Below are 18,090 nucleotides of genomic sequence, written 5' to 3' on the forward strand. Positions count from 1 at the left end.
ACAAATTCCTTGCAAAACTACTAGTTTAAAAACTCAGATTCTATTTCAAATCAGAAACAATTCCCATTACAAAAAAAACCAAAAAACAAAAAAATCTTTGGAAGGCAAAACTTTCCTATACATATTTTTTATTTGTATTAGTTTTCCAGATCAATAAAGAATTAAACTAAAAAGTTCCACACGTTCTAAATTAAGCATTTAATTACCTATATAATGCCTTATTTCAAAAATCAATTTTTAAAGCAGATTTATCAAAATAATTGGAGAAAAATATTTCATTTGTATTCAGTATTCAATTTTACTTTTTGCCAGAACTCATATATTCTGCCTTCTGTTAGAAGACATATTAAATGCATTATATGGATCTAATCTGCTTGATTTATTCAATACTTTCTTCTCCATGCTGTTAATTATCTCTAAAACCTATGCATATATTATCAGAAATTTTGATGCAAAGCTATGTGTTTGCCTGATTTATGGTTAAAACTTACAGAAACCAACTTAAAATTCAGTACTAAATGAGTCTTAGTAAAATGAGAAAATTTAGGAATTTTTAACAAAAACCACAACTGTTAGAAATTATTAGAATTTACTGAGGGAATAAATATGTCTTAGGCAAGGAGCAGTATCTTCTTTAAGGAAATGTTCTGTCACTCTGTAGAAACAGCTTTTTTTTTTTTTGAGTTCAAGCTTGAAATCTATAATAGGAAATTTCATTTGTTCAGCTGGATCTTACTTATTTTGATAGTGAAGACACCTGAGATAGGCTTTCCTTCATCGTCTAAAAGATCACCATTAAGACTGAAGTAGAATGATCACCATCTATGAACGACCTAGCATGAGGAAAATGAATCCTCATCAATAGTTCTCACAATGTTGCACAGTTTTATTATGCTATTTAGCTCTGATTTACCTATAATAACACACACATATCATAATCTCTACAAGCTCTGGAAGGGTCCCTGTTGCATCACATAGCAGTGATTCTTGACTGGGCTGTGCTTTTTGGGGTCCCTTTAGAAACTTGTGGAGTCATGTTTTGTCTTCTAATGTAGTCGTGTTCCATCTATTTACATAAATTGGAAATTATTTTATTGTAACTTACTGCCATTTTTCCTTTATATCATAGTTAGGGTATTTTACATAGATTTTTGGGAAGGTACCTATACAGTTAGGTCATAACATCTATGAATTTCACTTCTGAATATTAAAAAGGATGTCATAAAACATTCTTTATAAAAAGCGGGGCACTGTACCTCATAGAGTTAAGAACTACTAGACTATAGACAGGAAACCTTCTACATTTTACTCTTTGGTTTGTCATTTCATTCCACAGCAGATATAATCCACAGACAAAATTTAAAAATTAGGAAAGAGGTCAATTATACTAAATTTCTTTTGATTCTAGTTCATCATTTTGTCAAAGGTAGACTGTGTTACTTCCTCTAGTTTTGGAACTTAGGAAGCCAGCATCTATTTTCTTACCAGTTTATGTTTAAAATATCTAACACTATACCAGGCAGACACTGCAAAATTTGCAAGATTTTATAATTATATTTAAGCTAGAAAGAGACAAGATAATTTTATAATAGTGCAATTAAGAATTTTAAAATGTCAGAACATTACACACATAAGAACAATTAATTAAATGTCATTACCATATGAATGATTTATAATTGTCTCTGATAGATTTTAGAGCTACCATAATTCCACGCTGTTCATATGAGTTTTAAGTCACCTTTGATCAGAACCCTCATGAGTCAGTTTTTCAATTTAAAAATAAAAAGCTGTATTTGCTTCCGTCCCATGACACCTACCTTACCGTACCAAAAAAGGGAGATGGGGAAGGCCACAGGCTACATTGGAAGCAAGAAAAGGCATGAGAAAAACTTTAGGCAAAGTAAGCCCTGCAAAGTTTGTCTGTATTTCAGCTGGAATGTAATAGAAAACATAAAATGCCCTGTTAGGCTATTTTAACCCACCACTCAGAATCTGCTGCACTGCTTCATTGCCCATCTGCGCTGCCGTGAAGCCTTGTAAGGAGATGATGGAGGGGTCAGAGCCGTAACTCAGCAGGAGGCGGCAGGTCTGCAGGTGGCCTGCTAGGGCAGCTCTATGCAATGCAGTCTGACCAAGGGTGTCCAGTGCATTCATCTGAAAAATCATCAGATGGGAACATCGAATTGAGCATGTAGTTTAGTTTCCTTTTATACCTTAGCAAATACATTCTTGTGAAAAAAATCAACTTTCAAAGCTTATAAAAAAATCTCATAGATATTCATTACTAACTTTTGCTCACTGATTCTGAAGAACTATCTTCTTTTTAGGTACCCTTCTCTGATCACCTTACTGAAAACTACAACATACCCTCTCTTCCTTGAATGACCATTTCCCATTTCCTGCTACTCCCTTCGACTACTAGACTGTAAGGTCTATGGAGGCAGCAACTCTGGTCTGGTATGAATAAAAATGCTCACCAAATTCTCCTGAATGAATAGATTTTACCAAACTTTCCCCCAGAATATAAAGACAAAAAATATGTAAGCAAAGATTGTCAAAGTACTTGATTATATATTTTTTTCTGATTATAGGTAATATAGCTAACTATAATATCTTAATTGAATTACAAGCACATTTAACCAAAAAAAATGATTTGAGGATTCAAATGTTCCTTTTTAAAGCTTTGAAGAGTTACACATAGGAAGAATAATTTAGCTAGTTGTAAGACTTTTTAAGACAATGTTAAACACTGGGATTACGTTCATAATTTGGTCAAACATGACTGATCTTATCTTCCAACATATCCCAATCAGCACCCTCTACTCCAGTCAGAACAAAGTCCATGCTCATTATACTTGCTGCCCTTTTCAGAGAAACTCTTCTTTCTGCCTTTCTGGATTCTGAGATCCAGTATAAGTCTCCCCATCTCCAAGAAATCTTCCTTGATTTCTTGAAGACTTTGATTACTCCTTTCTGAACATCTATGTCAATGCAGCACTGAACTGTCTTATAAAATATACTGGGGTAGTTTTTGTTTATTGAGTTAAACTAAGGTTATTGAGAATATGAGTCCATGCTACAGATAGACTTTCTGGGTCTTCTAGAAAGCTTCTGCTAAAGACACATAATAAATTCTCAATTATATGCTGGTTGATTATTTAAAACATTTGTGTACACCCACTAAATATAAGACTAAGAAAAGAAAGGATGTAAGACAACTGGTCTCCCTGTCACTAGTCTTTCATCATTACCAGTAAGGCTGTCGTACTTACTCAAAGAAGGGTTCATATAAATTGTTGATGGTCTTTCACAAAACTCCCATGAAATACTAACATATTTAACTCTATCACATTTGCCAAAAAAAAAAAAAAAAAAAAGACTACTGATACACAACAACACAAAAACAACACAAAAGCACAGCCATTAGCATTTATCAATGGAAAACACAAGCTGCCAAACTGACTTGAGCTTTGATTTCTTTGTTACTTGTGCAGCACAGAAGAAAAACCTAAAATTGCGGACATTCTAATCATTAACATTTTTCTGAAACTGGGTAGGAAACACACTAACTTATTCTATTATAGTAATGGAAACTCACAATCCAGCTTGTTAAAGCGTGGAAACATGATTTGATGCCACCAAAAATACTTAACATTCAGCACTAAAGTGATTATTTTCACCAAGTTACAAAAACTTCTCAAATAAGTTTTGTCTCAACTGTTACACGTAATGTTAAACCTCAACTGTGGTAATTAAATGGTTAAGACTGGCTTGACCTATCCATTCAGGAGTCAGGATAACAGACGTCTGGCAGTTTTGGAGACAAAACATATTCCCACTTTTTCTTGTATCTAGAGGTTACAACCTTAGTGTATGTATTTTTATTTCTATCTGAGTAGCAAAATGACTTTCCAGAAGATGAATAACTGAGTAAAACTATACAAAACCACAATGACATTTGGCTTCAAATGTATAGGACATAAAATTATGATTCAAAAAATGCCAAAACAGTTCTGGCAATCAGCAAGCAGACCACAAGGAAATGGCTGAGGGGAATCCTTCAATATTCTACTCAGTGTGAACAGCCTAGTCTTAAACAGCTAATCCTGAGGCCACTTCTAAACTTAAAGCTATCATTGTCTATATCACTCATTTGGTAATTAATCACAAACTATTCCGTGACTTCTGTACTTTCACCTTTAGCTGTGAACATGTGTATGTCTCAACCTCAAAACTCATTTCAAGTAAGCTGAGAGGTGAAAACAGTCTGTATTCTTTAGCTAGAGTGACATTGCATTTTTTTCTCAAACCATGACACATTGAAAGTGAAAGTGCCCCCCAAAGTGCAGGGATTACAGAGATAGGCTATGGTACTGTCCAAAAAATATTTTAATTACTAGTGGTAGAAAATATCAATTGACTGTAGTTTAAACATTTAACAAAATCTTATAAAAATTGTGATATAGGAATTTGAGGGTTTGAATTTAGGTTCATTTAATTTTTCTTTAGAGACAGTCTTGCTCTGTTGCAGTGGTGTGATCATACCTTTGTGCAGCCTCAAACTCCTAGGATCAAGTGATCCTCCTGCCTCAGCCTCCCGAGTGGCTAGGACTATAGGTGCATACCACCACGACTGGCTAATTTTTAAATTTGTTGTAGAGATAGTGTCTTGCTATGTTGCCCAGGCTGGTGTCAAATTCCTGGCCTCAAGCAATCCTCCTGCTTTTGTTTACTAAAACTCTGGAATTACAGGAGTGATTACAGGCCACCACACCGGGCTCTAAGTTCATTTTTGATAATTACTTTGAATGGCTGTATTAGCTAAAGGATTTCATACATATATATGGAGCCAATGAAAGAAATGCGTTGTCAACTATGCCTACTCAATCATAATGCTTATTTTTAATGTAATTTACTAATTATGCTAAGGTTTTCAATGAAATTCTGCAGCAAAATTCCATCTTTACTGATGTCCTTGCAAAGTTATTAGAAAGTGTTGTGTTACAGTGTTTTGAATTGATTCAAAATCCACCCTAAACCCAAATAAGTAAGACTTTTGAACAGGTTAGAAAATTCTGTTTTTATGTTTTTAAATTACGTAGCTATGATGGCTGGGTGATTCATTATCATTTTTCAGCAAAATTACAGAACAGTGAACATTTTCTAAAAATCTATTTTCAAAATGTTCTCTTCATTTTTTAAAGTTTCTTTTAAAAAAGCAGTTACTTTCTCATTAACCTAAAAAATGTAACTTTTCCCTTTAAGGATCTGATTATGTTTCCTTTTTAAAGAGTATCTACATACAAGTAATGGTCCCTTGTCCTCAGAGAACTATCAGCAAATTTTGAACCCTTTTATTTTCATTAAAAATAGCACAACTATGACAATATCTTAAAATACTGCTTCACAAAATAACCAGACCATCTTTTTATGCTATAAAAGCTTGTCAGGGTCACTCCCTGTGTCCCTTATCAGGGACATTCCTCTGATCAAGTATGAAATTTATAAAAGTTCTACCATTTAGGATAATATCCATAAATTCACCTCATTTGGAGACATGTAAAGTCCACTATGCCAAAATATGCTGAAAGGGAACAAATGAGTGAGTTTGCCACTGTCAATCCCTCCATACTAACAAGTCCCACACTTCCTCAGGAAACCTTGATATCTGACATGAGTCAGAGTGGCTGACACATGGCCCTAGTGAGTGTGCTGGTATCATCTTTGTATTCAATATTGGTAAATCTTAATTTATTCTTAAATAAAAGTATTATATATTAAAATGCTAGTATTTTTCCAATAGGACATCTTGTATGCTCCTTAGGGAGTCTGGATCCTACTTTGGAGACTACTGCTTTGAAATGCACATTCTTGAGAATCAAAAAATCTACAATTTCAAGTCACCTTTAAAAAACAACCAGGTTTGCTTCTTTCTTCTCTCAAGTGCTTCACAAAGTTTCAGACTGTACCATTCAGAAAATGCCAATAAAAATCATTAAGTATTTCATTTCTTTAGCGTAGAGATTGCAAAAATTATCATTATAAATTTTTTGAAGGCATACAAATGTTTTTTAGAATAAGTAGAGCTAGTCTGATGCTATAATTTATAAAATTTATTTTCTGATAAACTATTATTCAAATGTTGACTATCAAAATATATCCATTATAGTATTAACAGAAAATAATGTAAAGTTGAAATCTATTTTTTTTTTGGAGACAAGAGTTTCACTCTTATTGCCCAGGCTGAAGTGCAATGGCATAATCTCGGCTCACTGCAACCTCTGCCTCCCAGGTTCAAGCGATTCTCCTCCCTCAGCCTCCTGAGTAGGTGGAATTACAGGCTCCCGCCACCATCTCCCGCTAAGTTTTTGTATTTTTAGTAGAGACAGGATTTCACCATGTTGGTCAGGCTGGTTCTGAACTCCTAACCTCAGGTAATCCACCCGCTTCAGCCTCCCAAAGTGCTGGGATTACAGGCATGAGCCATTGTCCCCAGCCAAAATCTATTTCAAATGATTGTAGCTACATTTTATTGCTTTATAGAAGGGTGACATTAAAGGATCAAGAAACACAGGTAATTATTTTTATTAGAAACAATATTTAAATCAGCTTTATTGGAGAATCAATGAATTTAAGTGCAAACTAATAGTTCTTTATAGAATTAGTTTCCTCAGAAAAATCAGAGAGAAAGAAGCAGTGTTAAAAGCAGCTAGCGGCTCAGTGCTGAGCCCGGCACTCTGCTCAGGTGTGTGCCTTACCTTGGCGCCATGCTTATGCAGAACTTCCATGACATCATTATGAGCTCTTTCTGCTGCAACATGCAGGGGAGTCATGAAACTATAGAAAAGAGAAAAGGAAAGGTAGTTGTCTCTCTTTTATTGCATTTCCTCCTTAGGAACTGAACGATTCTTTCTGCAATTATACTTACTCTTTATTTTTTTCATTAACATTTGCTCCTTTTCTAAGTAACAATTCTGTTACTTGTTTTCGTTTGGGATGCAGAGAGGCCACAGCACAGTGCTATAAAGTAAACAAAACTAAGTTAATAAAATAAACTTCTATATGTACAGCAGCTCTTGGAATTGAACAGCATCTGCTGACTATTTAAAACATTCTTAGAGTATCAGAACATATGCATATACTTTACATCAGGGTGATCCATAGTCTTTCTAAATATAGTGGAAATACAAAGCATAAGCGTTTAAACCAAGGTGAAATTATGTAGTTAAACATTAAGAGAGATCTTATTTCTTTTGGCTTAGCCAATAAATAAATATTCACTATATATTCCATGGAAAGCATCATAATACATATGCCTCTTCAAAACTATAGCAATCTGTAACTAAGTTACTCGATCTTTCATTAGGCTATCATCCACACAAGTCAGTATTTCTCAAGGTCTTCTACAGAGGTACTCCTAGCACTATAGGAGAAGTTTATATGTCCAAGGATAAGCAAGAAAATGATCTAATAGAAGCTGTTTAGAGAAAGAAATATTCTCAGAAATTTTATGTTTTATCATAATATTTATACAACTTTTTTATTCTGCTTCATTTTAATATTTGTATTAAAATTTAAAAATAAAAACTGCTTACAACTAAATAAAATGAATACTCCAAAAAAGTGGGTCAGGTTTATTCTGTGGCTCTGATTATCTCCTAGCATAATATTGTGTAGCTTCAATCTATCTCAACCCTAGTTTGAGAGACATGTATTTAAGTGTATTTCAGTTTGGTCAATCTTTTAATGTTCTTTTATGCAGATACTGACTAAGGTTTGACTTTTTGTGTCAGATATATGTAAGAATATTAATTAGACATACTTGAAGGTCTGTGATGCAGGCATCACATAGGCTTAAATTCTAATTTTAGGAGGAATCACTAACCACTCTCTAGCTGAGCCTTAGTGTGTCAATGGCAAAGAAAATAAATCTTTCTGAAAATGCATTTGAAAAAAAAAAAAAGGATAGTTTTAAGAATAATTTGCATAGTATCAAACAAAAAAATTCATGATCTTTCCATTTTTGTACCATGAATTTAATTAGTTCTTTGACTAAAATTACTCAAAAAGATAATGCAACTATCTGAAAATATAATCTTCTACAGAAGGAAACCTAGTATTTATCTAGCAAACACAAGAAAAAGAAAATTCTATTGTAAAATCATATCTTGTATTTTATGAAAGCACTGGCCACAAAAGTGGATTTGTTTTAGTAAGGTTGGGAAGACAAGGTAAAATAATTTTCAATTCTCGGTTGAGCAAATGTCAATTCTCTCACCCATGAAAAGAATCATCCCCCAAACAAAGTTTAAAAATCAATGCAACCAACATTAAAATGCAAACTCCTGGCATTTCAGGTACTAAAGTTACTTTTAGGTTTTGGAAATGAAAATCGTATTTTGTTCTTACATTATTATTATAGACCTAGAGAACAGATTAACAATAAAATCTTACCAGTGCTGTTTCATGAGACTGCGGTTGTTTGAAATTAATTATTTCCAGAGCAAGTGTTTTTTTAACTTTAGCTAAGTCTGCTTCTCTGGCTGCTTGTAGTAAAGAATGACCTTTAAATTCATCTGTCAATAAAACAATGGTTGACATAAAAAAACAATTAAAATGTATACAAATCTTCAGCATGAGTATAAATATGACTATTATTATTTTATGAATTTCTCTATTTTAGCAACAGCAGCGATGTGACAATATGATAAAAATGCAAGGAGGAGGATGTAGATTAATGAAAAATTGTGAAATACGTATGCTCTGAAATAAGACTGTTTCACATTCCCAGAGTCCTATAAAGATACTTATTGCAGGCTGGGCGCAGTGGCTTATGCCTGCAATCCCAGCACTTTGGGAGGCATTGGTGGGCAGGTCATGAGGTCAGGAGTTCCAGACCAGCCTGACCAACATGGTGAAACCCCATCTCTATTATAAATAAAAATTAGCTGGGCTTGATGGTGCGTGCCGGTGCATGCCTGTAATCCCAGCTACTCAGGAGGCTGAGGCAGAAGAATCACTTGAACCAGGGAGGCAGAGGTTGCAGCGACCCGAGATTGTGCCATGCCATTGCAGTCCAGCCTGAGTGACAGAGTAAGGCTCCATCTCAAAAAAAAAAAAAAAAAAAAGAGATACTTATACACAAAATTTAAAAATAGGCAATCTAAATGTCCACCAAAAGGAAACCATTTAAATAATTTGTGCACACATATTCTGTAACACTTTATAACTCTTAAGCAAGAGATAAGGAGATAAGTCTACACACACTGACATGAAAGTAAACTGTACCACTGCATTCCAGCCTGGGTAACAGAGCTAAACCCCATCTGACAAGAAAAAGGAAAAGAAAAAAACAACAACAACAAGAAATAACAGGAACAAAATGTGTGTAATAAAATGTTATAACCATGGGCATAATCGAAATATTGTGTTTGTTTCCTACATAGTTTTCGTTAAAAGAATTATGTAATTGTGAATGGCTAGTATAAAGCAGTAGACATGATAATAAAAATTGCAGTTAGAGAAGGTCCAATTTTGTCAAATCCTTTTCTTCAGAAAATTCCTTGGTAGACTCTTAGTTAACTAAACAAAGGAAATACTGAGAATGTTGGAAAGAACTCAAAGCAGGCAACTGCTCCCTTCATTAAAGTACACATGTAGGTTAAATTTTAATGTCTTCACTGGAATAAGATCAGCAAAATATAATGTAAAAACTTATAATAATCATAATTTGCAAAATGGCTGAAAAAAATCAAATGATGATATACGGATAAAGCTGAGCCAGTACATATAATCTAAGAAAGGAAATCAGAAAAAGATAAATTAATACACTTTGATTTGAGTCAAACTAAAGTCAATAAACTTGTTGGGCACATACTACATGCCATGCACTGTGTTAGGCTATGGGTAGGTAGATTAGGGCCCAAACATACATATCATCATACATTTTTATTAGGTAAAAAGGAATTGTACAGGGGCTAGGACAAAGAAAAGTAAAACCAAAGGTCTTTCTCAGAGCCAAAATTTCACTATGAAGATAGAATATACAAACAGAAAAGCGAACTATGTAAGGCAAGATAACATAAGGCAAGAGACATCTGCATAGGAGCGAGTAAATGAACTTCTGAAAGAATTCATTACAAGGACATCTGCCCAGTTACAATCTGGCTTGTGTTGGCCCATAATCTAGTAGATGTCATCTGTTTGAATACCAAAATAAGTTTGAATTTCCACTTAAACAAGATCAAAATTGTGGGGAACTCTTTCTGTTTTAATATAAACTAGTTTAAAATTTGTTTAAACATAAATAATGCTACCATCATTTTGACTATCTCTTTTCCTTAAGTGATAACTTAGCAAAGATTTTTTTCAGGTGTAATCTGATTATTGGAGTTCTGGATGTAAGACAGAATATAGAGCATAGACTAAGTTAAACATTGGGTAGGTGACACCTAGCTTAATTTAAACCTGAAATGCCCACATGGAGAATTAAATATATCTCAGTATTTGATGTGAAACTGTATATATGTGGTATCTTGAATGAGATTCTAGAGTAGAAAAAGGATTTTAGACAAGGATTAGGAAATGTGACTAGAGTATGGCCTTTAGTTAATACTGTATCAATATTGGTTTATTAATTGTGACAAATGTATTATATTAATGCAAAATGTTAATAATAGGGAAACTGTGTATGGAGTATATGAGAACTGGGTACTATTTGCATACATTTTCTGTATATCTTAAACTATGCTAAACCAAAAAGTTTAAGAAACATCTGCAAGTATATGTAATGGTAATAAATTCAGAAGATGACCTCAACCAAACTAAAGTCTCACTTAAATATGGGCAAGTGATTATACTTGGGTCATAACACACATGACAAATAAAAATATGATTATGCAACCTTGCAGGGCTTGGGACATAGTAGGGCTCCCTTGCAGGGCTTGGGACATAGTAAGGGTTCAATAACATTAGATATCTATTACTATCAATGGCACAAGAATATAAACCCCATAAGCTCAGAGCTTTTTTAACGGTTTGTTCACTGATATATTTCTAGTGCCTGCCACATAGTAAGCATTCAATAAATGGATGCGATTGACTCATCCTCATTAGCCTTCAAAATCCAAAAAAGAAGTCTCAATACATGAATTAAAACTAGGCTTGTATAAACACAACATATACAAAAAGTGTGTGTATATAATGTTCCCATGGAATTAATGAAGAAAAGTATACAATTAGAAATGAGGATTATGAATTAGTGCACTTATAAGAATAGAAGGTTATTATTTAAGTTCGATAAAACTCAACAGAAATTAAAGATTCCAGTTGCGATTCCAACATGTGATAATGATTTTGGGACACAAATACATACAAGTCAATCTCTCCCTGAGCTCCGGAGTTGGAGCCATATCCACAGCACTTTTGCCATGGCAGTTGACTAACGTAGGATCAGCGCCATGGCTAAGTAACAAAGAGCAGACTTCTACACGGTTCTTGGAAGCAGCCTCATGCAGTGGAGTAAACTGCCAGAGATCCATGGCATTAACACAAGCTCCATGCTGAATTCAGAAAAAAATGTTTTAGATTAGTAGTCATTTCGCTGGATCAAATAAAACTCAAAAGACATTTATTTCTCTGTAAATTTCAGTAATATTTTTTTAAATAAATGTTTTAATTTCTTTAATATCACCTTTCAAAAACAGCTGAAATTAAATTCAGTGTTTTAAACATTTTAAGGCAATGGTAACATTTTAAAAAAATTATTTTATTCTCTTAAAATCTAAAAAAACAAGCCTGGGCAACATGGCAAAACCTTATCTCTACAAAAAACACAAAAATTAGCTGTGCATGGTGGCACACCTCTGTAATCCCAGCTATTGGGGAGGCTAAGGTGGGAGAATCACTTGAGCTTGGGAGGTCGAGGCTGCAGTGAGCTGTGATTGTGCCACTGCACTCCAGCCTGGGTGACAAGGCAAGACCCTGTCTCAAAACAAACAAACAAACAATCCAAAAAAACTAAAAAAACTTTCATGAGGCAAAAAATATGGAAAGTCATGACAAGTTAAAAACAAAAAAAAAACAATGCTCAATATTCTGAATTTCTCTTACCTTTAATAGCAGTTCTGTGACTTCATAATGTCCATATGAACATGCATTATGAAGAGGCACAAGTCCACTAAATGAAAAAAAGCAAATTAAAATACTTAAATATAAATTTCAAACAACTTGTAGTTTTTTAATCCATGAAGTACCAAGAAACAAAATCCAATAAATCCCAATATGATTATACTTTAAAATATTTTAAAGTATTTAATAAGACAATTCAAAGCATAGCTTATGTTTACACCTTTTGCATTCATCTTATTTTTTGTACATAATCCTTAAAGATAATGAAAAAAAATACCAAACAGAAGAAGAACATTTTGGTAAAAGGAAGATCATATGCTAATTGACAAATGCATGCATTATATATTAAGTATTTCTAAGAAATAAATGTTAATTGGTAGTGAATTGAAATATTCCATCATTTTAAATTCACTTTTATGGTAATTTTTAGCAAAAGAATCAAATATCCAAACTATTATAACTTGCATATGGAAATATTCTAAGTAAGCCAAACACCCCCTTTTTTTGTGGTGTATGTCTCTTGATGACTCATCTTTTATACACCCATCTGTTTTCAGACATGCACAAGGAAATAGAGATGTACAAGAACATCAGGTATTTGTGCCCCTATACTACTGGGACACCATTCACATATGGCACAAAACCTGGTGCAGGCAAGAGAAACAGCACCAGAAAAAGCAGATTTGAAATGAAAGAATTACTCTGATAAGTGTCTCAAATATTAAGCTCCTTTTTATGTTTCTTGACTTGAGGAGGGGCAAAGGGAAAGAAATTCTCCTCTAGGGCATCTCTTCTTTAAGCTGTCAATCACAAGACTGTAACATAATCTACCTTACCTGGGTAGTAGGGTTAACTATCTTTTAGATCTTAAAGTGGGACAATGAGAAATGTTAGTCCATTATATAGGACAGCAAACCCAAAGTTCATATATCCCTAGAGACTTTACAGGAAACTGATATAAAGTTTTCAAAAATTCACCTATTGGTAAAATAAATGACATAACTGCTTTCTTGGTTCCCACTCATATCCCTCTCACATCAACCTTATAGGTTTTCTCAGTTTAGATGTCCAAGATTTCATCAGAAAAAAAAAAATTGATATTGTATATTTATGATTTTGGTTTATCAATAAAAAATGATCCTTTACTATCTGCTGAATCTGAGAGCTATGAGACCGGATTTTCATAATTTTCAATTTGTTTTATTTATCTAAAATGCAATTTAAAAGTTGAAAAACAATAACTGCAATAAAGATACACATTTCAACTTCAAGTAACAGTACTGTGATAAAATTAAACTGATTTGGGAAATTATTATGAGAAGTATCCTTAATTAAGTAGGTACATGAAAATAAAGCCTGAAATTAGAGTTGTGAACATTCTTAAAATGTTATATAAACCATAACAAATAGGATATATAACTTTGTCTGGTGCTTTAAAAGTTTAGAGTATCAGACAAAAAAAAAAAAACCATTGAAAGGAAGTAAACTGATAGACCTACCCTTTGTCTTTTGCATGAACATCAGCACCATGCTGAAGAAGAAGCTGAACTATTCGAACTCTGTTGTAGCCCGCTGCTAGATGTAAAGGAGTCGACTAGAAAAGAAAAAGAAAAACACATCCTCTCTTCAGGTAAAAATAAATCCTTGCTTTGCTATTTCAGATTTAAACACAATGAAAGTTGACACAAAAATACTGTGTTGAAATGCCAAAAATTCACATTTCATAACTTAATGAGAGATAATCCACTGTCCTCAGGAGTCAATTCTAACATTAGTGCCATCCATCTATTTCCCTTACTTATTTTCAAGGCCATTAGTAATCAAACCTTACCCTACCTGTTCTACATGATTTCCTATTTCTTTCCAACATGAAACATTCTCACTGTGCTAAGAAGAAACAGCATGGCTCATGTTTCCTATAACTGGAAACACTTTTCCTTATCCTACTTAAATCCTGTCTTCCTTTCAAGTTCTAACTTTTAAATTCCAATTCTACCATAAAACCTTATCTAAAGATCAAGCTCTCAAAATGTATTTAACAGGAAAGATTGAAAAACACCCCTAAAAAACAATTTGAACAAACTTTAGTGGAAACAAAAAGGACAATGGACCTTATTCATTCTGTATGGCTGGCCAGTAATGGTCAAAACTAATTTACTATACTGGGTGTGATGAAATATACCAAGGTAGTATTTAATTCTTCTGCTTTATGTACCACATATACAGTATAAATACAAGAGAAGAATACAGTTTCTTCCCAGCTTATTTCTGCCACATTATAATTTGAGTCAAGTTATTAGAAGGTTCTCTGGTAAAATTTAATATGGTAATTAAAATAATCAAACTTCTCCTCACCTTTTTTTAAAGAAATAACTTCATTTTAATTAAAAACTTCTCTGCAACCATAGCAATTTTCCACCTTTGCTAATTTAAAGTTTAAATACCGTAACAGTTTTTTCATACAGGCTCTAATATATTTTAATGCATTCCCTTTCATTTTTCCTGTCTTCTACTTGGAGTCTTGGGATTTAATAAGATTCTTAATTTACTTCTTCACCTATTCCAAATGTGAAGATACAAAAAAATTACTAAATATTATACTATCTGTTACTGCTTTCAAGATATTTCATACATTTTACATATTCTGGCAGTCTCTAAGTTTAGAAAATATTTTGAACAATGCACAGCTATCAATGAGGAGGCCATTTAGATTAGAAGAGTCCTGAATAAGAAGTCAGGAAACCTGATTACATTCCTGATCTTATGAAACCCAGTGAAAGTCATGGTAATCATGTGTCTCAGCTTCTTCATGTGTAAAATAGAGATAAAAACACTCATCCTCGCTCTCTGAAAAACTTGTGAAAATACAGTATACTTTCACATACTGGTGGTTAATTGTAGTCTGAAAATATTAGGTGGAAAATTTCAGAAATAAACAATTCATAAGTTTTAAGCTGAGCACCACCCTAAGCAGCCTGATGAAATCCCATCTTGGATAGGAATCATCCCTTCCTCCAGCATATCCAATGCTGAGGATGCTACCTATTAGTTACTTAGTAGCCATCTCAGGTATAAGATCAAAAAACCATATATAGGATTTGGTACTATCTGAGGCTTCAGGCATCTACTGGGCTCTTGAAACATATCCCCTGAAGATAAGGGAAAACTGTAAAGTTTTCTGCCATATGGAAACACGTTTTTTGTTTTGCTTTGTTGAGATGGAGTCTTGCTCTGCTACCCAGGCTGCAGTATAGTTGCTCGATCTCAGCTCACTGCAACCTCCACCTCCCAGCTTCAAGCGATTTTCCTGTTTCAGACTCCGAGTAGCAGGGATTACAGGAATATATCACCATGCCCAGTTAATGTTTGTATTTTTAGTAGGGATGGGGGTTCACCATGTTGGCCAGGGTGGTCTGGAACTCCTGACCTCAAGTGATCCATCCGCCTCCAGCTCCCAAAGTGCTGGGATTACAGGAATAAGCCATAGAGCTTTTTAAAAATGTAAAATGCCACACAAAAATAGGCAATTAAAATTTTTGTATCATCAAACATGTCCAGCTAAGTTTCTGCTTTCAGATACATGCCAAATGTTACTGCAAATGATACTTTCAGGGACTATCAACCTTCTTTCAGGACTCTTACTTCACCTTCATTTCAGAAAGACACTTTTGCTGGATAATGAAATTTAGTTAACTTTTTTCCTTCCTTTTCCTTCCTTTAGGGAGGTTGTACCACTCTCCTCTGTCTTGCTTGGTTTCAAGACTAGAAGTCTGTTATCTTTATCTTTGTTCCTTTGTACATGTGTTTTTTTCCCTGTGGATACTTCAGTATTTTCTCTTTATCACTGACTTTATGCAATTTGATTATGATGTGCCTTGGTATAGCTTGTGTGTGTGTGTGTATATATGCACATATGCATGCATGCCCACAATTGGAGCTTGCTGTGCTTCTTAGACCTGTATAGTTTTCAATAAATTCGGAAAAATTTTAGCTATTATTTCATCAAATATTTTTTCTGCTCCCTCTCCTATTATTCTCACCACTAGGGACTTCAATTACACAAATATTAGGTTAATTTTTCAAGGCTTGCTTTTAGGCTTTGGTAGACAGGGCCAGAGCAGCCTTTAGTGCAGGACAAATTTTCCCCTACTACTGAGGCATTACCCTTTTATGATATTTGGTGAACTATAAGGGTTTTTTACTCTGGCTAGTGGCCACAGAAACTATTACAGACTCTGTGTGAATTCCTAGGCTTGTTATCTCTAATCCTTCTGTGTGGTTCTTTGTTAATCAGAACTTAGCTGAAGACTGTAAGGGGACCCCCCATGAGGATCTCCCTTTCCTGGCCCACTGCCTTGCTAATTCTCACCACCTTAGTCTCCCCAAACTCCCAATTTCATCTCCTCAACTCAAGGAGACCATCAAGTTCCTCCTGGTTTTCCTCTCCTTGTGTTAAGGCCTGGAAATTCTTTGGAGGCAGTGAGCTGGAGCTGTTACCCTATCTTGGGAATAATTACCATGTACTGCCTGAATGCTCGATGTCTGAAAACCATTGTTTCATATAGTTTGTCTATTTTTCTTAGATTTCAGGAAGCAAGGTAAATCTAGCCCCTCTTACTCTATCTTGGCCCACTTTCATGACTGAATTGGACTTTACATTGAAGTTTGAAAACTTCCTGTACAGGCAATGGCTGCTTTGGAGGACTGGTCAGTAAGTCAGCAAGCTGGTACAGCACATAGCTAATATTTAATATTACTTAAAAAGGGTCACATCTTTCTTGCTTATGAACAAAAAGATTCTCCTTTTTCATATTATCTTTTACATAATGTACTTTGTATAAAATTGATTCAATAACTTTCATTTCTTATTCCCGAAAGTGAACAAAGTTCCCAAGTGAATGAATACATATGAAAACCTACCATTTATTTAAAAGGGCAAAACATAAAAAAATTTAACTAGTCTACCTTTGCCTACCAGATGAGAAAAAAAAAATTAACTAGTTTTCAGATTTTAAAAAATCATTTAATTGTATGATTAACAATGCTTTGAAAATGGTAATATATTTAGTTTTTAATAACTGAAATTTATATAACTCAAATAAATTAGAAGGCTCTGTAATTAAGACAGAAAGTGATAGGAAGTCCGAAATAAAGTGGCTGTGAAAAAATGGAGTTGAGGGGTGAGTTTTCAAAAACTATTAAGAAGCAGAATTGATAGAATCTGACAAGTGACTGATTTAGTTAGTGAGAGACATAGTAGTTTCTAGTTGGGAAACGTCAATGACAGAAGAACAAAAGAAAAAAAAGAAGGGAGTGGAAGGGAAAGGAGGAGAGCCCAGAGGGAAATTATTTGAGGTCTGGGTTTACTGAATTTAAAGTGATATGATACCCCAGTGGTAATGTCAGAGAGAGAAAGTTACATATATGGGACTAGAATTCAGAAGTGGTTAAGGAAAAAAAAAAAAAAAACTGGTCATCACTGGCATTCACCTAAAATATCTGAATTTCTACCACGTATCTGACACCATGTTAAGTGCTAGGGATAGCACTGCAAATAAGGAAAGCAAAATCAATATTTTGCCTTACGGATCTTCTTCTTTCTCAAAATCACACAAAATGTGATTCTCTAAAGGAAATACATATAAATGAATTCTTTATTCAGAAGGACAAAAGATGAGGAAACAGAAGTCTACATTTTGAGGAGTCAAATCACTAGCGAAAGCAGCCAATACAATATAAATGCTGTGGATGTGGACAAACCCCAGGGAAGGGGAGTTCAGGACACCCAGGAAGGCGGGAGGATGCTCATCTAAACCACTCTAGAGGCAAGAAGAGGGAAACAGGGTCAGGGAAGACTCTCAGAAAAAACAATTTCCAAGCTGAGACTTTGGATAAACAGAATCACTGAGGCAAAAGAATAAGAAACTTTATTCCAGGTTGTGTGAAGAATCCATGTTAATA

General features: G+C 34.1%; 1 protein-coding gene across 1 annotated transcript in view; it reads right to left on the reverse strand.

Moving 5' to 3' along the window:
• TNKS (tankyrase) overlaps positions 1-18,090 on the reverse strand; it is a 185,227-nt gene that overhangs the window by 52,131 nt on the left and 115,006 nt on the right. Inside the window, exons 6-12 of the mRNA XM_032288311.1 lie at positions 13,629-13,723; positions 12,112-12,178; positions 11,375-11,561; positions 8,455-8,576; positions 6,929-7,020; positions 6,759-6,837; positions 1,983-2,154 (exon numbers count right to left, since the gene is read on the reverse strand). Coding sequence (XP_032144202.1) covers positions 1,983-2,154; positions 6,759-6,837; positions 6,929-7,020; positions 8,455-8,576; positions 11,375-11,561; positions 12,112-12,178; positions 13,629-13,723 — 814 coding nt within the window. The remainder of the gene's footprint in view (positions 1-1,982; positions 2,155-6,758; positions 6,838-6,928; positions 7,021-8,454; positions 8,577-11,374; positions 11,562-12,111; positions 12,179-13,628; positions 13,724-18,090) is intronic.

Source organism: Sapajus apella, unplaced genomic scaffold (assembly GCF_009761245.1).
Source record: "Sapajus apella isolate SASKATOON/1434 unplaced genomic scaffold, GSC_monkey_1.0 scaffold21, whole genome shotgun sequence".
NCBI lineage: Eukaryota > Metazoa > Chordata > Mammalia > Primates > Cebidae > Sapajus > Sapajus apella.